The following is a 23,972-nucleotide window of genomic DNA, read 5'->3' as shown; positions in this document are numbered from 1 at the left end:
CAGTGACACCCTTGGCACGGTCGTCTGTCTCAGCACCTCTCTATATCTTACCTTGTCCTCAATACTTTGAGCTTCTTCTCGTCTTGTGTTTTTAGCTCTTTTTATCTATTGTTTTTTTCCCCCTTGCCTTTTTTAACACATGTGCTAAGCTATAAGTACATGTGTTAGTCATCTCCAATCTACGGACACCCAATATCCAATTTTTATGCTACCACTTAGTATGAGGCCAACACAACTTGTGGAAGACTTTAGTGAAAGATTAGTTTGTGTTTCTTCAAAGAAATTAATTTTTTAGTCGTATTTTTAGGTAGAACATTTTAACATGATAGCTGAGCTGTGGTTTGTGGAAGTAATTTTTGGCACATTATCTCTTCGGTTGAGTTGAAGTCAGCCCCTCGGGAAAATCAATGTGTTTGATCTTGAAGTAGGGACATTTCTTTGGTCACAGTACATCAAGTGCAATATGTATTGTATGCATGTCTTGGATTGGGCAGAGCAGCTAAATTTAGGCCAATAGATTGTCACTCTCAGAAGTCCTTATGAGACAAAACACTTGATGTGATGGTCGCAGAAAATGATGGTCGCAGAAATTGATGAACATATAGTTGCCATTAGAACGTTTGAAAACCAGTAAACAGGCACATATTTAGTCACAATGCAATCCTTGCTCGACTGGTATTAAGTCTACTTACATTACTTTTCTTGCTCTCCACACGTCCTTCCTCCATTGTGTACCAGCTCATTCTTGTGTGGCTGTTATTCAGTCTGAATGGCAAGGTGTATCAGATACGAACCCTGATAAAGAAAGCAACGTGACCCAAATGCTTTATTCATCACCCCCGACCAAGCTTATGCAGAAGGCAAAACAAACAAGCCGACTGCCACATTTAATCAAACAAAGCCACGCTGATGGCCCTTTTTCACATTCAAGGGCACCTCTGCAGTGGAACTCTTTGCAGAATTTGTTTTTATGAGGCAAACCTTTCTAAGTAATGGGGTCAATCATATTACCTCTTCGTCTGACTCAAAAAGAAAACTAAACAAGGTCTATTTTGGAGTGCTGTAATGGTAATAAGGCTCAGACACAGCACACCCACAGAACAATCCAGCTTAAAAAGTGATGAATATTCAGTCTGAGTCCACTCATTCTGCAAAAGCTGACAGCAACTGAGAAGTCATCATCAGTAGATACAGTAGAGCTCCAAACCACCATCCTTTTTTCAAAAACCACCTTAATATTCGTATTGCATTTTCCTTTGCTCGCAGAGGCTCTGCAGTTAAATGTAAATGAAGTAGATAGGATGGATTTTCAGTGTCATTCCACTTTTCTAAAGAGCTTTGTATGTGATTCCATTCCTCCAGTGACAACAGAACAGGCTGCATCTTGTTGAACCAACCACTTATCAGAAATTGCAAAGCCTCAAGACATTACAGCCTATCAGAGCAACGTACGTGGTGGTTGTTGACTTTGTCCAGGACTAAAGTGAAAAGAGATTAGAGGCTGAAAGTCACAATTTGATCCTTAGTGGCCATGGTAACCATTTGCTCAATTGCATTGGAATTTACAGGAGCGATAATTCACTTGACCCAAATTAATCCCCATGAACACATCAGCCTGATACAAGGAGTCTTCCAAAGGAACAAATGGCAGGAACGTCAATGATATCTAAAATTTTACTGGAATTAAATGCCTAGCTATTTTTAAAATGCAATGCAGCATATGTAGATTGCAAAGTGTGACACTGTTCTTCTTTCAAAGCCAAATGCTCCCCCACACTCTAGCCCTTGATAAAGTTAGAACAGAAACAGAATCATATTCATTGATTTAGTCTGAATGAAAAGGATTGCAGAGCGACAGTGGGAGATAAGAGCATTTTTCTGGGCACTTCTGAAGATACCCACACCCTGATTGTTCTGGGAAACTCAAAGAGGTCTCATCTAGTGTTTGAGCTGCTGCCGGATAAGGATAGCTATATTACAACTCAATCTATTTCCCACAGCATTTGAACAATTTTTCACAGGCAAGATTAATAGCTTGTTCAACGGCTTGGCTGTTTCAGACAATTTTAAAGTTGCGTTACGGACCTCACTATGGAATTCAATTGAGATTATGAGTTCTCTTTGCTGAGGAAATGAACTGTTTGTCCAAATGCCATGAGTCAGCTCTTACTGTTTTGTGTCTTTCAAATTGTGGCTTTAACCAAACTGTGTATATAGTTTGGGTACCAACCTCAAAACGCGTTTTGTTTTTTTTCCTAAATAAAATTACTCTACTTTTTATGGATATATTTTAAGTTCTTTAAAATGTATACTTTCAGAATTTGGACTTCACAACCCTTTTCATCCTCTTGAGATTTTATGCGCCACTATTATATCTCAGTCCTTTTTTTTTTTATGTACTGCTCCATTCTTCTCAATCCAGACTCAGCCTTTTTTCCATTGCTATTCAACACATCTATCATATTCATCTTCAATGTACGACAGCAAGTTAAGATAATAGTAAAGAAGTCATGGAATTCATGCTTCGTTTTCATGGGAGTCACAGTTGGAGAGACTTCTTTGAACTCAGAAAAGTCTAATGCATCTTGTGTTTGTGCTGCATTATTGTTTACTTGCACTTACAACCGTCTTGGCAGTTAGGTTTATGCCCTGAAAGATCTATGTTGTTGCCTCTTAAATTATGAATTACAACAGAACTTTCAAATCATTCACACTTGCCTTTTGTATCCTTCCTTCTTCTATTTTTAGATCGAAATGTTAGAGCACAAATACGGTGGCCACCTCATCTCCCGCCGTGCTGCCTGCAAGATCCAGACTGCCTTCCGCCAGTACCAGCTCAGCAAGAACTTTGAGAAGATCCGGAATTCGCTGCTGGAGAGTCGTCTGCCTCGACGGATCTCCATGCGCAAGGTCCGTGTGCAAAACACAGAAGGTTTCTCTGCTGAACGGGCCCTGGCAGAAGGCTGCAACTTGGCAGGCATCCCGTTGGTACGCTCACCATCCTTGCCTGCTACAGTTGGCGGTACCCTGACCGACCTTGAAGACTCTTTCACGGAACAGGTGCAGTCACTAGCAAAGTCCATAGATGATGCACTCAGTAACTGGAGCCTGAAGACCATGTGTTCACTGCAAGAAGGTGGAACCTACCAGTTTAGTGCCGATTCCTTTAGCACAGCAGGAGTAGGAGGTGGAGGAGAAAGTGGTGTGAGAGAGCCTACTATTTCTCAAGGCCCATTGGATCCTAGTGACCTGTCAAGAAGTGCAAGCAAGTTGATGATGGCTTTCCGGGATGTGACCGTGCAGATTGACAGCCAGAATATCCGTGTTTCATCCTCTGTCATGGAATCAACATCTGTCACCCTTGGCAGCTGTGTCCAACAAGAAGGTGGCTACAGCACTGTCACAACTTCCTCCTCGACAACAACAAACTCAACGCCATCCTTCATTCCTTCTTACACCTCACAAGAACCCCCACCCCCTCCTGCAGAAGTCCCAGCTGAACCCATAGATCCCCCTCCACCCCCACAAGAACCCCCACCTCCCCCAGAATCACAGTTTGAAGAAGATGAGCAGGATGTTGAATTCCCTGCTCCTCCTCCGAGTGAAGAAGAGCTAGAGGAAGATGTGCAACCTCCTCTAACCCCCCTTGATAAGATGGCTATCCCTCAAATTCTAGAGGAGAATGTAATGGCAGCACCCCCATCCATGAAACCCTCTTATACCCTCCAACCACAGGAGACTGTACTGCTGGGAAGCTCGCCAGTGGTAGAGCCACTGGAGGTCAAAAGGAGTGGCTCAGAGACAGCCGACAACAGCTCAGAGCAGATGAGCAGCAGTAGCACATCAACAGAGGCACGCTCCACATCTGAAGCCTCGTCCAAGGAAGCACTGCAGGCCATGATCCTAAGCCTGCCACGCTACCACTGTGAAAACCCCGCTAGCTGTAAATCCCCCACTCTGTCCACAGACGTCATGCGAAAACGCCTCTACCGCATTGGCCTCAACCTCTTCAATGTGTGAGTAGCTTCTGCATTTTCATTCTTTTGTGTTTAGATTAATCCAATGAAAGTATCACTGCATTTTCCTATGTCATTTCCAATACAAAGTCAAAGAGTCAAGGTCTAGGAACTTCATTTTCCTTTTTGTGAGATGTAAAATTTATGGATCCTGTTTAAGCAAAGACATCACATGGTAGTTTGAAAGTGAAGCAAAAATTGTTTTATGGGTATTGAAAGAGTTCTGTAAGTACAGTGAGATTTATGAAACAGACAATACCTCAACCCCTCCTCTCAGTGTAGCTGGAGTTTGATGGGTCCCTCTGGACTCAGAGAGCAAAGAAAAGCACTTTTACTCACCGGTCTCCATTGTGCTGCGAGAACAAACAGAAAGAAACCCAAGTCCCAAGCTAGATCTTAGGTGTCTTCTTTCTTTTCAGACAGATAAATCACGACAGGGACAAAAGAAGACACAATGACTTATTGAGGCAAAGAAGTGTGTGAAGACAAGACAAAACAAATGAATTGAAAGAAATGTAGTGGAAATTAGAGACTTGTTGAGCTAACATGGGTAGTTGCAGACATACCCCTGGCATGTTAGAAATGACAGTAAGCTAGTCCCTGGTGCTTCCTGCCAAGCATTACAACACAAAGGCAATTTTAAATGATAACAGAAGTAGATTTACCACTAAAACAATGGTTCTTGAATTCAGTCAGAGGACAACAATATCACACTTCTCCTTTTTACCAGACAACCTTTCATTTACTGGCTGAAGTAACATTTCCAAATACTGATTACCTGTAACTAGTTAGCTACTTAAGCTAACATTGGTTCCATGCATTTGTCAAAACAAAAGATGACAATAACATGCAGTGTGAGATATGTAGTGTCAAACTTGCATATCATTAGCTGACAGACAGAGAACAGACAACAGGCAGTTTCACTTGTGATGATACCCGAGCAAAGAAGATGAGCCTCAAGTCCAGTGGAAACTAATAGCAAATATAACAGTGCAAAAACAAAAAGGTAACTCTTTTATTCCTAACACCAGCCAACATCCTGGTGCATTTCCCTCTGTGGCTTCAGAAATTGTCAGCATTACAAAAACAAGTCTGTGTTGAAAAGCTTGTTTATGTTTGCCAGTTACAGCTTTTCAGTCCCTGTGAATTCACTTCCCCCTCGCTGCCTAGTGAAGAGTGACAAAGTCAGAACCAGATAAGACCCCCGCTAGACGCCCTCCAGACAGGTGCAAGGTGCCTACATGGCAGACAGAGATAGGAAGAGAAAGAGTTGCCATGGTGACAACAGTACACCTAAGCCAGCAGTGACTGAATCTGATGTGTTGATTTGTCTAGAGAAAAAAATAAATCCATAAGATATGTGTCAAACTCATATTGCTTTTTTTAAATACACGATTGGAAATTACATGTCCATAGAAGCATTAAAAAATCTGTGTTTTTTAACATAATTCATAAACAGCTCTGCCCTTATTAGTCAACACTTGCTATGGTCCATTTGAAAAAGTTAGTTACCACATTACTCCTGAAAATGTGCTTTGCAGCCTACAGCACACTTGAAGGGAATATTTAATTGTGTAGGGAGAAAATGCTCCATTAGCTTTTCACCCAGAGTGTACCTTAGAGGACCAAAACACCCCAAAAATTCAAATAACAGTACTTGACTCCCTCACATATGCTATAAGTTGGGCTCAACCATTGACAATATAGGAGGGGTGGATTAGAAAAGAAAAATGGCAATGATCCACCAAGCTCAAAATTCTCATTAGTCATTCTGCTGCAAGTTGTGGATGTAATTAAAAGTTCCCTCACCACTCTGTGAACTGGAGCTTTGGGGACTGGAATGAAAAATTTGTTAACATTTCAATCCAAGCAGGGTTTTTTTTTTCCCTGTGTGTGTCAACCACCTCAACAGTTTCGGTAGAAGCTCTCTCTGCTTTCCAAAAATACCTTGCTGAAACACAAAATACACTGTGTTCCCCTGGGTACAAAAAACCGCGACACGATTTTGTAAAGATATTTCCCCAATTAAGCCATTTTCTACAAATTTAGAAGATTGGAGCTCATAAACACCCATTATCTTTCTGCTCACTGCCAAGATCTGCAGTGCAATAAAGGGGCACAATAAAGCTGATTAACTTTGACTCAATGCTGGAGCGTGACACAGTAAACAAGAGGAGCAGTGACCGAGCTTTGCTGCTCCTGCATAGAAGATGCATACTGAATAGTCACACAAGAGTTCAAAATACGTGAAATAAAAGAACTGATATTAAAGGTCACATATATCCTCCTTTTCAACAATTTTAAACAAGTGTCAGAGCTCCTCAAACCATGTCTGTGAAGTTTCTAGTTATATATACTCTGATTCTGTATTTTAGCATGCCTATTTAAACCCCTCTATTTCAGCCCTGCTCAGAACAGGCTGTTTCTGTGTCTGTAGCTTTAAATGTAAATGAGCTGCGTCTGACCACGCCCCCTCTCTGGAAGGGATTGGGTGGCTCCGGCTTTCTCGCTCCATACCCAATTGTTCACGGAGAGAAGGCAGACTCAGAGGGCAGACCAAACACCTAGCTGTGGGAGTGTCACCCACCCGTGGGAGGGGTTACTTCCCTTTGTGATGTCACAAAGGGGAAAATCTCCAAACGGCCTGTTTGAGCACACATTTCCTGAAAAGTGGAGCCGACAAAAGACGGAGAGGATGGACTTTTCTCATAATTGGGGGTTTGTAGGCAGACTAGTGACACATATTAGGGTTAGAAAAAACTAGTAAACTGTATTTTACAAGGCAATGAATAGGGACGTTAAACAGTCAGTTTTGAGCATGTTTTACTTTATTTTTAAAGGCAAGGAGAGTCGATTAATTGTAAATGGTGGAGGATTTCTTAAATCCGATGTTATCTGATGGAATCTAACAAAAATGTATTGAAGAAGTCTCCTTAAGCGCTTGAAGATACATCATTACAAAGGTCCCCTAAGATGAACAGAGTAGGACCTGAGTGAAAAATAAAATGATTTAAGAGAACTTCACACTTGAATTGGATGGCAGGATTTAGTATGTGGCTCGGTAATGAGAAGGAAAATAAGGTGCGAGAACATCAACCCCGTGTAACTTTAAAAAAATGCAGCAGATATTATGGGGTTGCTGACAATTTTTTTTGACTAGCCTCATCGTATTCAGGCTCATCAAATCTGCTTTGACAGTCCAAACAAAACCATCGCAACTCTATATTTCTCTGTAAAATGAGTTTGTCCGCTTTGATAGTTTCCGTCTGAAAGGCACTGGAGTGGCAGAGAAAAATTGGCTGTAGCATTTATCTGTTTGTTCAGATTTTATTTGAAGCACTCAGAAGTTTTTTTTCATATCTTTGAAGGGGAAGTCGGGACTACACCCTTTGGTAATGACTGTTTAAAGAAAGTTTGATTATGAGGTTCTGTGACTCTCTGGAGATATTTCCAGAAAAGGACAGGTTTCAGCCTTTTCTGTCTGTATGCGATTCACTCTTCTCATTTTCCCGATCAAACACCTTGAAAAATAAGCTGACTTTTAATAAATTGGGTACAAGGGAAGAGAGATAGAGGAGCAGAAAAAAATAAAAAAAAGTAGAGAGAGAGAGAGAGAGAGAGAGAGAGGGAGGGAGGGAAACCAAGCTTGCGGCTTATTAGTTCCACCAGTTCATATCCTTCCTCTAATACCTGCACTGTTGTATCCTTTGCATCTTAAACAGGACTGTTTGCTCGGGGCTAAAACGTGGGTATTGCTTGATCATGCAGAGAGAAAAGCTCTCTCCTATGCACTCAGTCAGGTTAATGTAATGTGTGAAAGTGTGTGAGTGTTTGTCTTGCAGCAGGTGGCCCGTGCACCCACCTGGAAGGAGGAGTAAGAAAAGGCAGGGGAGGAAGTAAATTTAACAGAAGTTCTGGGTGTGTGTACATGTGTGTATGCAGCAGCCTGCCTGAGAAAACAAAAAAAAAAAAAAAAAGATGGAGCAGCAAGCGATGGAAATAGAGAGCAAAAGCAACAGAGAGGAACTGAAAAAATACACAAAAAAGGTAGAGCGGGGGGAGAGGTTGAGGGAGGAGGCCATTTGATAAAGTTTCTACCTTGAGTGTGGATGGAATGACAATGACTGCATTACACGAGGGGAGGGTTTGTCAAGGACATGGCCAACACACAAAGGGAGCTGGCACCAAACGTACAGCAGGAAAGAGTAAAAAGAAGAGGAAGCGGACGAGGTTTTGAAATAATGACCGATTCCTCAGAGCTTTCAATGTTTGTGTGCATTCATTTTCAATTTTATGCTAATGTCATTGATATTTCCTCTATAAAACACTGATCACACATTATAGCAGCTCACATTGACTCACCACGCGTGAACATGGAAGCACTACCAGAGGTTTATGAATTAAATACAAGTTGACGTTAGAGATGTATGCGCGAAAGGTGCAAGTGTGAAGAAAGAGTGGGAGAGAGAGGGATGTGAATGCTTATGTCTTGGATGGCTAATTAGCTCAGCATGAAAAGCAAAGCCTGCCAAACTCCTCCAGAGATAACCTGACGACAGGAGGAGAGAGAGTCTCCGCAAGAAATGCAGCTGGTGTATGGTTTGTTTGTGCACACACAAACATCGTCTGTATTAACAGTCTGCCCTTGGTGCTAAATGACCCAGCACATAATTACAAATCTGAAATCCAGATGGCTAACAGAGGAAGCATTTCTGAATTCTCTTCTGCAGACAAGTGGGATATGCAAAGGTTGTACAATAAGCACAACCGATTTGAAAAATAAATAACAATTTAATGATTAATTAATAGTGAGTCAGCCGTAGAAACTGAACACTTGGCGTTGCAAATGACAGCGATTATGCAAGCAAATAAAAAGAGTTCACATAGTTGGCTGTAGTAAGATAAATCTAATGGATACACGGTTATTTAGACGAACGTTAAGGATAAACAGATGTGTAAGTTTAAAATTGGATCGGAATAATAGTTGAAATAGGTATAGCAACTATTCATCCCTTGTATAAATGACCTGTTTGCAGCGAGAGCAGCCCTCGCCTCGAAGGCTTCCAGAGAGCTGGCCAATCAGAAGACAGAGAACCAATTTTTTATAGTACGCTATATGCTAATAACAAAAAGATCAATGTAGTGAACAAATAGTTGAAACCACATTACGGTTTAACAGTTAAGTAATTAGCTGAAACTCTCTCGTTAATGTAATTTTTTTAACATTCCAATGTGATATTGATGGAGGGACTCTTATGACTCTGCTCTGAGTGTATCTGATGAAAAATATCCAGAACCACTGCTCTAGGAAACAGAAAATGCTAATTTGGGCAGGGAAAAGGAATGCACTCTCACCCTTTCAGCTAAAAACATACTTGATTGTCTAGGGCAGCGCTTTGCAACAGTAAGTCTACGTCGCTGAAATAAATCAGGCTTCTGAAGCATTTACAGTCCCACCGCAAAATCGTGTTTCTACTCCTAAAATGCACAGAAGCGGTAACCGGGGCCATCAACCTGTCACTGGTTAGCAATGAAACAGAAAATGTGTGCATCTGAAGAAATAGGAAACGTGCAGCGCTGACAGTGAAGCACTTGTAGAGGCCATAAAACACAGCTCTGAGGTGCGGACTTTGTGCACATCTGAAATAGATCTAAAATACAGAGCCAATAAAAAAGGGGCACATGAAGGTCGTCTCTGAAGATGGCTTCGCATTTATGATGGGACAAGCGGTAAAGATGTTGGCAACAAGGAGGCAAAATGTGTGATTTAGGGAGAGGGATGTTAGGGCATGTAGCCGCTCATTTGGGACCTCTGCTTTTAGCGTGACATCTGGGTCCTGTCTGGCGCCGTCTCCATGTTTTGTGCGTTTGCCTCGACGCCACGCTTCGTTCTCTTCTCTCACTTCAACCTTGTCTTCAGCTGTGAATCACCTCCTCCACCCACAAGCAAAAGAGCACAATTTGTCAGTTTTTTTTTCTCCTCCAAAGTAAACCGTGTGACCTTCACAAAAACTTCCCACCTAAAGGTTATTTTTTTTCATCTGCAATCTCAATTGTGAAAGTTAAGATATGGAGACTGAATCACCTTGTTTAAGGTTAGTTTCCAACGTTGACGATAGGAAAACATGCCTCCTATATACACGGAATATATTGGACACCGTTATCACTGCATGTAAGGAAATGCATTTGTTTTTATTACAATATAGGCCAGGAGCAACTAGAGCGTGGTTTAATGTCTCTGTTTATGGGCTCACTGAACATCATTTAGGTGGAAATTACTTCTACCTTTGAGTTATAACTGGGAAAACAACTAAGGAGCAGAATTTCTAGGAAACATAATTTTGGTTTCTCAGAGACAGAAATTTGAACTAGTACATCCTGAGAGGACAATCATCATTTGCCTGATAACAACAACAAAAAAACAATGTGAGCAGGGTTGTTTGCAGCTTTTAAACTAACTGAGGACAGCAGAATGCATCTAAATCCATCCATCCTTTATTCCCCTTTCCTATCATCTTCACTCCTTCCATTTCTGCTTACGAATAATAATCCCCATGTGTGTTCCATCTGGTGTTGGGCAAACATCACATGAGTGTTATCTTCCAAATTCATTTGGCGAGACATCACCTTCAGCTGAGAGGGCGAGCTTGAAGCCGAGAGTGTGCCGAGGCTGTCGCAGCAGATGCTTTCAGGCAGCTCACTCATAGTCCGCCCTCTCGGCCCTCACGTTCCCATTCCCGCACATCTGCTCTGTCTGGTCCACTTCCAGCCTCCTCCTGCTATCCTGCCCTTTACACCCATTACCCCCCACCCCCATCCTGGCGCTCCCCTCTGTCCCGCCCTCGCTAAACCCATTAGCTGTGGTACACACACACACACACACACACACATGGATCTGTTATGTAAAAGCTGTGGTTTAAACACTGAAAGAGGGCTTTGGCAACAATGTGGTAGCTTCCCTGGAGCGACTACTCTATGTGTCTAATAGAGTTATAAATAGTTACCGTACTACTTCTTGCATATACACAAGTTAGCTGAACATGGAGTAGAGTCAGACCTTTAATAATCTCAAAAAATATAATACTCAAAATATCCCGTCTAATAAAAATAATACAGACAAAAAAAATGAAAACGCATAAACTACATCTATAATGACGAAGACTGCAGCCATCTGAGAACTTTTCCAGGTGGCACTTTGCTGTTTTACATGCACTTGATCTTTTTTTCCCCCCCAAAGATAAATGGCCTCACTTTAACTTGAAACTGCCGACAGTACCTGTTAACTGTCTTTTAAAGTGACCATTTTTTTAGTTTGATGTACTATCTTCCAGGGAACCATTGAGTTCCATTAGTTTCAGAACATGGTTTAAATCAACTTAGAGAGGCTTGGCTTAGTAAATCTACCGAAATGAATAATGAATCAGTAAAATAATGAAAAGACACAGTGACAAACGCACAAGTGCAAAGTCTGGGCAACTTAGCCCAGATGTAAATCGTGCTCCCATCCATTATGATTCTGCCGGCGTCCTCTGAGTTTAGCAGTGTATCGAGGTGTTTCTAAGTCAGTAATGAATTTTGTAATTTAGCACTGGGATGAATACAAATGAGATGTTTGCCTGTGTGTTTTATTACTTGGTATGAGCCCAGCTTGCAGGTGTACACAGTGAACGAACAGCCAACCTACAGACTAAGAATCTCATTAATGCATCATTACTTTCATTATTTCAGTTCAAGTTTTCAATTTCCTTATTATGCTTTGAACAGCCGTCACAGGATATACAAGATGAATAAATTAAGTATAGCTCAACTTTGTGTTGGTGTGACTTGCATGCATGTCACAACTATACCTTCCTTTGGAAACTGTTAATCTGAAAAAATTAAAAGTAAATGCTCTCTAGTTATTAACCCTTCTACCGCCAACGTGAAGGAGATAAAATTGTGTCCATGTACGAACAATATTTCCCTTCCTTTGTTTCTCACAGAAACCCCGACAAGGGCCTTCAGTTCCTGATCTCCCGAGGCTTCATCCCAGACACGCCCATCGGCGTCGCCCACTTCCTTCTCCAGAGGAAGGGCCTGAGCCGGCAAATGATAGGAGAGTTCCTTGGAAACAGCAAGAAGCCCTTCAACAGAGACGTCCTCGAGTGAGTAGCAAATAATATTTCCTCGTACCGTTTTAGGATCATTTAACGGTCATCGTAAAAAGGTGATTCTCCTCGGTAAGCCCTCCATTTTCTGCGAGATCAGGGGTCGGGGTCAACCACAGGGCTGGATTCGATATGGGACTTAGCAAGAAGGAAAATCCTCAGCTTTAGTGGTCTCTGTTGCAAGTGGTTTTGATACATCAGTCTAGGTTTTATAGAGTTTTTCAAGTCTGTCTTTGGCTTAGAAGATTCTCTAAAGTCTACCTTTTAACCCCAAATTGTAACTTTGTATCCACTTTTGCCAAAGCTTTTGTTATTGCAGACATATTTCTAGCTTTCATTATTATAAACAAACCAAAACAGAGTTTGAAATGGAATATCACGATTCACAAAATATGCCTTCATCTGACTTTAATTTTAACACGAGGTTGCCCTGCTAGAAGGAATTATAGAAGAATAACAAACTTTTTAGACAAAAATAAAACGGGAACCTTTGCTGCTCCCTTCGTTTTTTTAAGATTCTTTCATCACGTCAATATCAAAACCGCAGTCGCTGCTGTGTTGGCAGTATTTGATCAGAGAGGAAGTAGGCAACAACGGGTCAACTTTTGACATTTTCTGAAAATGTAAATATACTGTGCGTTTAAGCATGAGTTTCCTTTTAAATTTAAAAGCAATTTAATTTTTTTTTTTTTTTTTAACAAGCATTGTAGCAACCACAAGCGCCGGAGCAACTATGTGCTGTTGTTCTTGGTGGAACAGAAAAGGTGAACATAGCTTAAAAAAATAGACTTCAACTCACTCATGTGTGAAGCTGCTTTAATGTTTTTCTCAGTCTCTGCAAGTAAACCGATGCAACAGACAAGATCCACAAACGTACCTGTGACTACCACCTTATTGTCATGAGTTCCATCAAGATGACTAAAAAAGAAAAAGATAAAGATTCCAATTTTCAGTAAATTCTAAATATGAGGAGAGAAAAAACAAGTTTATGAACACTAAAGCCTGCTTATTGTATCAAACGATTTCCTTTGAAGCTACTTTTGTTCCCCTTCCTCTTTATCAAACACCTTCCTCACTTTATCTCCGTAATTGTCTTTTTTATTCTATTACATTCTCCTATTCACCCATTACTTCTCAATTTGCATATCAACCCAGAGGAGATATGGCAGATCTTTCTTTTATCCTTTTGTCGTAGTTATCAAACTGAGAACACCTTTGCAAGGTCAGACACAGCACTCTTCAAAGTTGTACACCTGAGGTCCCCTCTTATCTCATATTCTATGTTTTTAATGGCCGCCATCTTGGTTCCAGATACAATTGTATTAACAGGATAATGCTTTTAAAGCAGGATTCATAGACTGGGCGAAGGTCGACTTATAGAGGTATATTTTCTGGATTTTCCAACAGAGCAGTCATACGGCCGCACTCTGAGTGATAGTGATGTTGAAGAGGAACACGATAGGCGAGTGCAAAGTGTGTGTGAGAGCACTTTCGATAAAGTGTAGTCACAGGAGAGCGGGTGAGGGATTGCAGCCTAATGTGAAAATCACTCATGTTGATTCACTGAGCCTGAATGTGTGTGCGTAATAGGCATGCGACGTGTGTTTGTGTGTCTATAGGGAAGGTGTGAACGTGCGTCGATGTATATTTTGTGTTTCCTCTGCATCATCTGATACGTTGCTGAGCATATCCTCCCTGTAGAAAGCTAATTGTGCCTTCTTCTCCTCCCATTTCTTCGAGCATAAACAACAACAGTTAAAATGCCTTGAGTCAATTAAGCCAAATTGTGGTTATACATTTAGTCTCCAAGAAATGTGGCACCCTGAGGACTCATTTACTGATAATGTAGTGTACTTGTTTAGTGGAAAAAATTAGTTTACAGTGTCATGTAGTCATTGGCTGCAGAAAATATGGCTCCATCTGTCCTGCTGTTTCCTTTTATTTGCATGTGTGTGTGTGTGTGTGAACCTGCCAGCGTAGCTTTGTTAACATGTGATTTAAGCCGTGCTATGCAGACAGATGTGTCTATTTCCCTGCCAGGTATAGCATGCAGATCAAAACATGGTACGCATGAAAACAGCCGTGTGTATAGGGGGTGTGTATGTGACAGAGAGGGAAGGAGAGGACTGATGTACTCAGGCTAGAGAGCATCGCGAGCGACGTTACATAAATAAGGAGTGACAGCCGGGAAAGAGAGAGAGAGGTGGTGGAGCGAGGAAGTGAGTCATGAGGAGGGCGATCAGAGAAGCTCGACAGTCAGGAGACGTGATGGAGAGGAGGATAGAGTCAGAGTCACTGTGTACTTAAAGCTTTACGGTCATAGCATGAGTGGGTAGAGATACATGACATATAGATGAGGGAGTATTTGTGATTAAATTGTACTAATGGCTGTTGTACTGATTGTGGAGCCTTTATCATTAAAAGATTGAGAGATAGCAGTAACTGATAACAACAGACATAGTTAATTAAGTCAGATTGAAGTCTTGTCTCCATGGAAAGGCTTTCTTGTAATTATCATTTTTCATCTGTGGTGGATTAACACAGGAAGAAGAGTAGAATAGTATTTGTCAGAGACCGACCGATTAATCGGCCAGCCGATAATTTCGGCCGGTATCAGCATATCAAGTGACTAACGATATCCGCTAATTATATCGCAGATATTCGCCAATATTATGAGATTTATTCACCAGTCAAATAGCATTTCATTTTAGTTTCAATGTATTACACTATCAGTTCTCTGTCACCAGCAGAGGGCGCTACATGGATTACAACAAGCATCATCATTCTCCAGAGTGTCAAGCGTTGATGAGTGACCATCTTGTCTTCATTATACTGTATACCAGAAATGTGTACATCTATATCTATCTTTCTCTAAAGATCGAACATAGATCAAAGAAAGATATCGGCAGATTTATCGGCATCAGAATTTTTCTTTCCTCATATCAATATCGGTATCGACCCCAAAACTCCCATATCGGTCAAGCCCTAGTATTTGTAATAGTAACATTGAATTGCAGTGACAGTATAATAGTTGTAGTGACTGGGATAACTAGACGTAGCAGGCCTAGTGGTAGCAGAAGTAGAAGTAGTGAGTGGTAGTATTAAAAGTATTTTCTGTAGGGCAGACAGGCAGAGTTCTTGTCACATTAGCAGCAGTAGTGCCAGTTCAAGTACTTAATGAAAATTCACAGTTCATGGTATTTTTTTTTAACAATGAGCAAGTTTTGCTGTGATCTACTGTTGTGTTTCTGCAGGCTCAGCGATTTGCCCGTTTTTTTCTGCTCGAGCAGCATGTGCCACAAACAAGTACTCACCTCATTAACTCTCTTTGTTCACGGTAATCAATCTTCATGCGGTGTCTGTATGCGCTCACGCTCCCCCCGACGTTTTCCTACAGCACAACAAACAGAAAAGATCACAGGGTGAAGGCGATACCTTGACACATCTGCATACTGTACAGTTTAAGGACAGACACGCCAACTGCATCGTCGTTCTTCTGAAACGTGCCATCCATGAGGACCAACAGAGAGCGGAGATGAAGTTGATCTCAAAGTAGTGTGGATAAGTTTGCCTCGAACCACATGAAAGCAAATCGGGATGTAAAAAAAAAAAAAATGAGACTTTAATTTCATAGTTCGATTATCGTGCCACTTTGTACATCCGCAGAACATCTCACATCAAAGCGAGAAAGAACTTTTGAACCTCCCAACTTGTTTTCAAAGTCACCTTCTGCTCAAATAAACCTCACTTCACCTTCCAAATCGGCCATGTTGTATTTATCCCCCGCTGAACTCATTGGACGGGATATTTTGCGATTTTTAATTAAAGTCATTAAGCTGAGGTTGTCAGGTAATAGGAGGATTTTCTGCTCTGAGGGATTGTTGGGGAGTGTGTGGGTGTGTGTGCATGTGTGCATGTGTGTGTGTGGCACAGAGCAGATAGCCGGGCACAGCCTTATCTCTGGTGTCTTCGCATGGCTAATACCTGGAGTTAGCAAGGTGCCGCTGTGGCCAGTTTGTACAGAGAACATCTTTGATCTCAGCTTCACATCCACAGTTCCACCCACGCCATCAGCGAGGAGGCAGCCACTACCTTCATGCTCATATTATGCTAAGAAAATATCTTTAAATGTTAATATATTTTCTCTTTCCTGTGTTTTTTTTTCCCTTTTCTGTCCACCGCCCTCTCCTCTTTCCACATCTCATCCCTTCCTTCCCCACCATGCTCAACAGTTGCGTGGTGGATGAAATGGACTTCTCAGGTATGGAGCTCGATGAAGCATTGAGGAAGTTTCAGGCTCACATTCGTGTCCAGGGAGAAGCCCAGAAGGTGGAACGTCTTATCGAGGCCTTCAGGTAAATTACTCAAGTGGAAGCAGCTGTGGGACTTTGGAGTTTATCTTGAAGTTTTCTCACTGGAACTACAAGGGGAGAGCGTTCTGCCTGCCATTTCTAAAGAATTCAAAACACAGCATTTGGTTATCTTGTATTCATCGAACCATTCATTAAATCGTTTCCCTGATAGTCGTGCTTCTTAGCGGTGGTTAGCTTGAATTTCCAATGTGGTCTGCATGAGGCTGCTCAAACACGAGTAATATTCATTCATTTAAAGAGTAGAGATGGTGTTTTCTTACTTTTTTTACTTTCCCAAATACAAAAACTGAAAGAGCTAAGCTTTAGCTAAGGTTTACACACACAAATGTTAGCATGTCCAGAAAACTAGCTCACTAGCTAGTGTTAGCGGCAAAACGTGTTTTCCATACATCATCAAGAAAGATTTGGGGTTTTATTTATTTGGGTGACAAGTTGTCAATAAAAAGCTAAATTAGTATGGGTGTGATGAGCCTCTCAGGTCACTAAAACAAGACGACACGAGACGGGACACAATATTGGGATCATAGGAACAAGACAAATCGGAGTATTACGTCTCGGTTGAATGTGCCAATTGTCTAAGTTAAACACCTAGCTTTAGCTTCAGTCCTTTAGCATACTGTCATGTAGCCAACACGGGCATATAAGGACCCCCATTTTGGATTCTACCTTTAAAAAAGAGTCACCTGTGAAATACACAAAAGTAGGCCCAAGACAGCATGTTCTACGTTCTTTAAATCTAACACTAGCTGGATTAGCTAGCTAGCTAGCTAAGGTTGATAGAATCTGCTAACGAGTTATCATTCTGCCAATAAAAATCATCAGATCTCACCGATAAACCAAAAGCCTGGCCTTTATCTAACATAAGCCCTGCATGAAATCAAAAATGGATAATTGTTTAGTGGTGAAACTGTGACGTCATTAACCCTGTATGTTCTGTGTGAAAATTGTCCATTCATGTTAACTAGCATGGAAGAACCAGAGAGGAAACTAGACAACAGACATGTTCAACATCCTTCAAAGCAACGTTTCTCTTTTCTTATTCTTCTGAACCTTATCCAAAGGTTATGCCGGTGTCATTTATCCTCTTCTCTTCTGTATCCCTGTGCGTGTTGATATGCGTGTGGGTGTAAAAAACTTGTCACTCAAAAATTACCTCTGGGCTGAAACTTGTCTGGCAATGCATTAAAATGCGAGTCACAGGTCTTTGGATCCTGAAATGAGCCATCCGAACATCAAGTCTGCTCGACGCGTTAAGAGGTACAAAATTTGGATCTTTTTATGTTTCGTTTTTTGGCATAGAGACAGGACCTCCGACTTGTGTTTTTTTTTTTCCTACATCAGGATGTGCTGGACATAAAAAGGGAAAATGAAAAATAAGCTATGTGACAAAATGTAATCAGTCACAAACAAGCTTGCATGACAGATTTAGTCTGACACAAGTAAGAGACACGTGTACAGTATGTTCCCTTTATCCCCAAGGTAATGGAAAAATAATGGATCGGCAACTAGAAGAACCTACCTTCTCAGTCATATTGAAAACATACAAATACTCACATCGCCTCTGCTAAACACAAACAAACCCCATCTTCTATCCTTTCTGCTTGACTACAATAAAAATGTTGACAATTCAGCCCCCATCTGAATAGCCAAGCATGTAATTTCCAGCCACAATTTGCGACACAGAGACAATTTGCAGTGCAGCTGTGGCACCGCTTGTTAATGCTAACTGTTTGGCCTAGCCCCTCTGGAGTAACAACCACCTGTCACAGTTGCTGAGGTGCCCAATGAGGAGAGAAAAAACGACGGAGCGAGCAGAGAGGTTGGCACAACTGTTTGGACATGAGGATGGCTCTGATTGTTATCAACAGCTAAGGAGAGAGGAGGGGGAGGGGGGGGAGGAGGAGGAGACACCAAGTGGGAAAAGGAAGGAACCAAGGGGAGAAAAGGAGAGAGAGTAGGAAGGTTTATAAATAACCAGCGTTGCGTAACTGTTAGTGCCTCTCTGTGCCTGCCTCCCCCTGCTCCTGGGCTTTGATATGGCTCCAAACACACACACACACACACACACACACACACACACTAACACACACACACACACACACACACACACACACGAGCAAAAAAGAGAGAAATCTCCAAAGTAAGTGAAGGGGATTTGAAGCAGCTATGAATAAAAGTAGAGGGAGAAATGAAAAAGCAGCCAGCAGCCTCGGTATCTGCTGCGTCAGTGTGCTAATGAATGAGCAAATATGAGCCAGCTCCCAATACAGCAGATTTATATTTTCAGCGTAATATCCCAGACATCCATATTTACTCACCCTGCAGTCACAAACGATCACTGCGTTTCTTCTATTATGGTTATTAAAGAAAGAGACCATGCAACTTGTTCTGATCTTGCAACAAAAGCCATCACGGCAGCGGGATAACGCCATCTTCAGCGACTGGTAACAAAAGCAAAATTGGTTTGGAAGACAAACACCAATTTTTTTTTTTTAAATCTTTCAAAATGTTTTTCTGTGAGAAGCACCCATGTGCTCTTTCAGCCTCCTGTTTTTATTTCTTGTCAGTCGTTGCTCCATGTTTTTCAGTGCAGAGTAAGAGCACACTTAGAGAGCGGTGTAAATTGATGTTTTTTTGTGTTTTTCTCCCCCCACTGCATGGTGCTACAGTACTTTAGGATTTACAGACAAGGACATAATTACCGGTTGCTATTGAGTCAACGTTTTCAGACACTGCCATGTGAAGGAGCGTCTGATTGCAGCCCTGTGATTAACAGGCTAAAACAAGTACAACAACTAACACACTCTGAAGTAGGAGTGCACAGTCACGCAGTAATAATCATGTAATTTTCTTCACTTAGATGAATCTATATCATCTAGCAATTAATAAGCTATGATTAAAATGGTTATTTTAATTTCTGTAATGTTAGAATACCCACAAAACGAGGCCACACAGCTTACTGCATCACAATGCCCTGACATAATAATAATAATGTAATAATGTATCTATACATGGATTCTGAGTGTCGTTCTTTTGTTCAGTGAATTGAACCAAAATCATTGCAGATATAGAAAACACTTTTTTGGTACTTGAATGACTGCTAGTCAGTCCACTAGATGGAGCTAACTTTACTCTTATGGGGTCACCAAAGGTCATTGTCTGGTCAAAACTAAGCTGGAGGCTAAGTTTTAATTCTTTTAAATATACAGTATTGTATCTTCAATGATCTCAGGTGTTGAAGGGGGGGGTCTGTTCAGTCGTATTGTTTTCTGCAGTGTTGTTCAGTTTGGGGCAATGAATATGGTTGAAGAGAGATGAAGAGAAAGAGTATGCCATCTTCTGTGAAAAAAAAAAAATATGGTGGTGAAGGGGGCGACATTTCTGGTTGAAATAAGTTCACATGTTTATAGTAATATATGTTGCTAAATTCAGCAGGAGCGCCGATTATGTTGCGCGTCCCATGTGCAGGGTCTGTAGTCCTCGCTGCAGCAGCTGTGGGTTTCGGGTCCGACCTCGGCCCTTTGCTGCATGTCATCCTCAACTCTCTCCTCCCAACGTTTCCTCTCTCTTCACCTGTCCAATGAATGCAAAAAGGTTCCCATCCCTATTACACTCCCATAATGCCCTTGCCAGACACCAGCACTACCTGCGATTCTTAAAGTCTTTGTACAACAGTAGCTATTACACTGCCATCTCTACTATTATCAACAATCCTTTAAGCTCAATAATTGAGCTTTTATGAGTCCTACAAATACTGTTCGTTGAATAAGCTATCATTATGAGTTTCTGTTAGCCTTGAGCTGAGTCTGCAGTCTGTCTCACACGGATCAAACAGCCCTAACAAAACCCACCAGGAAGGTATTAAACCTTATATGTTACCTGCAAGCAAACTCTGGGGCAAAAAAAAGTCCTCTGGTCGCATTTTCTACTGCTTTCACAGCTTAAACTCTGTAAAAAAAAACCACAGTAAAAGGTTACAGTGACAGTTTAGACGTTTCTAAAAACAGTCACAAACATTGTTTTACCCTTTATAATCTTGCGAGGTTTATGCAGTGTTGGAAGCACATAAAAAAAACCAGTGTGTGTTTGTGTGTGTGTGTGCGTGAGGTATGAGTGTACTTCTTGCATATCAATGTGTGCATCTTTTTTATCCCACAGACGCATTAGATTCCAATCATGCAGCTCAGCAGGTCTGCGTAACTCTGCTACAGCCCCAACATGGAAATGATGACTTGATTAAAGTAACGATTACAGTATACACTCCCACAGAGAGCCCACGGGGGCTCCACACACAAACACACACATACATACATACAAACACACACACACCTTCTCGTTCTTTGGCATCTGTGATTACTCATAAGCAGGAGAGGTTGTACTATTGTATTATTCATTGCCTAAACAGGAAGTATCAATGCACCACACACAGAGAGAGAGAGCAACATTTTTCTATCCCCCCTTTTGGGCTTTTTTTTTTTTTTTTTTTTTTTCACAAATGCACGCAGAGTAGGCGGCTACAACTCTGCTAGATTTACGATGCATCTCTATTCTCCACTTTTAGATTTAATGGTTTTTGCAGGGAACTAGATCATAACTGAGACTGGCTTCATGAAAGTTTTTTTTCACAGAATACTGCTGAAGTTAGTTTTTAGATTATATACTACAGACTTCGTATTTCATCTCTGCAGCTCCAAAACGACGAGGGAAAAAATCCAACAAGAAGGTCCTCAAATGTTAAAGACATTTTTTGACTTCGGCTAAGAATTCAAAAAATGCTAAGGAAACACTCATGCATCCTTTGTTTTTCTGCACTATTTTCCCTTCATGTGGCCTTCCAGTCGGACAAAAAAAAAAAAAAAATGTTCATACGGAGAGACAAAGTTTCAGCGGCGCACCCGCGGTGAGGTTTATGGTTGTTAAGAGGCGGTGGGAAGGCTTCACATGGAGTTACAAGCTGAATTAAGGCTGTAATTCTTATTTTGAAGGGACACTCATGCTTAGCTTGTGTCTGGGCATTTATGAGCACGTAGTGTTAAAGGATAATATATTGTCTGCCTTTTATCCCCTCCTATCTGTCTTATAAATGTCTCTTGTAATTTACTACTTCATCCTTCTCTGTGTACTTATTATCCTCTCTAAATGGCCTGAATTATTCTATTTAACATCCACCCCTCTATGTTTGTGTCCTCTGTCATGACCCACATTTGTCATCCCTCTGCTTTCTTCCTTTGCCGTCCCTTACATTAAACGTCTTGTTCTTCCTCTTTGTCTCCGGTACAGTCAGCGCTACTGCATGTGTAACCCGGACATCGTGCAGCAGTTCCACAACCCGGACACAATCTTCATCCTGGCCTTTGCCATCATTCTGCTCAACACCGACATGTACAGTCCTAACATCAAGCCTGACCGCAAGATGATGTTGGAGGACTTCATACGCAATCTGAGAGGTAAGTGATTCGGTTTCTTCTAGAGTTACAGGCACATTAAGGGAGTTAACGTGACACTAATTAGTTGACATAATCCGCAAAAGCAGTGGAGGTTCTTCTTTTATTTTTTTATATGTATATGTGTCACCTGAGACAGTTTTCTGAAGAGTTTAGCTGGATGCTTTTCCACTGCTTATAATGCCAACATTTTGCTCATAGTTTAGATTTAAATAGCGTGTGTTTGAAGCTGAATCCTCACCAACGCTGACGCCTGCACTCCTGAAGGACGAGTAAACAGGATCTCATGTCCCTGTTCTGAGATGTATAACTGGTAAAGTCTATATGGTGCGAATCATTGTATTTTTACAAATACAACTGGTTGGACGTCTCTCAAAGAAAGGTGATACTCTAATTAGTGCTGTAGTACTCGAAATCCGTCTGAAAAAAAGGGTCTCGAGACCACTTTTTGAAGGTCTCTTCTCAGAATCGAAAAGATTTTTACTCGGCCTTGTCTCGGTCTCAGACTGAGCGGACTCGGGTTTTGAGTCAAGACTTGCCAAGACCATCACTGATAGACTATTTTTTCCATGTTATTACTTTGATTCTAAGGGAAATGCTTCTTTCTAAAAGAACAATTCACTTTAATTCATTCATTATTTGATATTTGTCCCCCAGTTACGGCAACAACCTTGCCGGTGTTACGGTCTAAGTGAGTAACTCAGGAGCATGTCAGTTATCGTCTTGGTCTTGACCCCTAAATGTCTCGGTCTTGTCTGGGTCTCGGAGCACTCTGGTCTTGGGTATGTCTTGGTCTCGGTTAGTGTGGTCTTGACTACAACACTAACTCTGCTTGAGCTTGGTCAGTAGCACAGTAATGACCGGCTCTGGTTATTTGTTCTTTAAGCAAACTTTAAAGAATACTTTGATTTAGGTGACTCCAAAACCTTAAACAAAATGTGGCTGCTCCTTGAATTAAATACACTCTGGCATTCTAGACATTTAAGAAACTTGAAGTACTGTCTGTATGTTCAACATTTCCATTTGCCAGTCAAAACCTGTTTCTTTGATTAACTGCACTACTTGTGGTTGGTTCAAGAGATGTGACTTTTTACACAAGTTTTTGTCTTGTGCTACAAGACTATCAACCTTTGGAGCACCAGTGCTATGGGTAAAAAAAAGTTAATGTACAGCCCTGCATTGGTTAGACTACATTAGAGAAGAAATGTAATCTGCAACACTGAATATTCCTTAAATCATTTTCTGTCGTATCTTGTGTTGAAGGCATCGACTACACCAGCGTTTCCAACAAATGAATCAGAGAAAGTGAGTCAGTATCCAACAGTCTGTGTGTTCAATCAAACGCCCTGCATTAAATGTAGGTGTTAAAAAACACGGTTACATTTCCAACCTTGCCTGCCGTGCTTCACATATTCACAACTCATAGTGACACCGGCAGAGAGCACCTGTAATTCTTGTCTCCCGTATGCAGACAGATGCTCATTTGGCGAGTGTTGAGGAAGAGACAGGGGCGTCGTAGCTTTTGCTCTCCCTCTGCACAATCAATCAGGGAATGCTGAAGTCGATGCAGAACAACGTTAATAGATTCATCCAGACTGTTCTCCACAATTAAATTACGTTGGAAAATCAATTTTGGCATCTTATGCAAATTAAAGTGTGCCGCTCTGTGTCTTGGCCTCTCTATTTGTCTTCTCGGTTTGCTGTTTTCTATCGCTTTTTCTTATCTTGTTTGGAGTTTGTCAGACTTTTATTTTGTCTGCTTATTTATCTGTCTTTCCTGCTTAATATTCTCTTCATTTCTCTCGCTTCTTTTCTCCTCACTTGCGTCTCCCAAAGACACTGACAGAAGGATAGCTCACTCAACTAATTGGCTGAGGTGAAATGCAATTACGCACCAGAAACCAATAGTAATGAAGAGCCATGGAACATTAATTATCTCAATTAGAACAGACTGTCAGTGTTAAAGCGGTGCAACAATGGGCCATCTTAATA

At 41.3% G+C, this 23,972-nt stretch overlaps 1 protein-coding gene across 1 annotated transcript in view; it reads left to right on the top strand.

Moving 5' to 3' along the window:
• LOC132956251 (IQ motif and SEC7 domain-containing protein 3-like) overlaps positions 1–23,972 on the top strand; it is a 91,738-nt gene that overhangs the window by 49,836 nt on the left and 17,930 nt on the right. The window contains 4 exon segments of the mRNA XM_061029573.1: positions 2,749–4,016; positions 11,999–12,160; positions 16,396–16,518; positions 21,817–21,983. Of these exon segments, the coding sequence (XP_060885556.1) occupies positions 2,749–4,016; positions 11,999–12,160; positions 16,396–16,518; positions 21,817–21,983 (1,720 nt within the window).

Source organism: Labrus mixtus, chromosome 22 (genome assembly GCF_963584025.1).
Source record: "Labrus mixtus chromosome 22, fLabMix1.1, whole genome shotgun sequence".
NCBI lineage: Eukaryota > Metazoa > Chordata > Actinopteri > Labriformes > Labridae > Labrus > Labrus mixtus.
The sequence above is the reverse complement of the archived record's forward strand: the minus strand, read 5'-3'. Positions and strand labels throughout refer to the sequence as shown.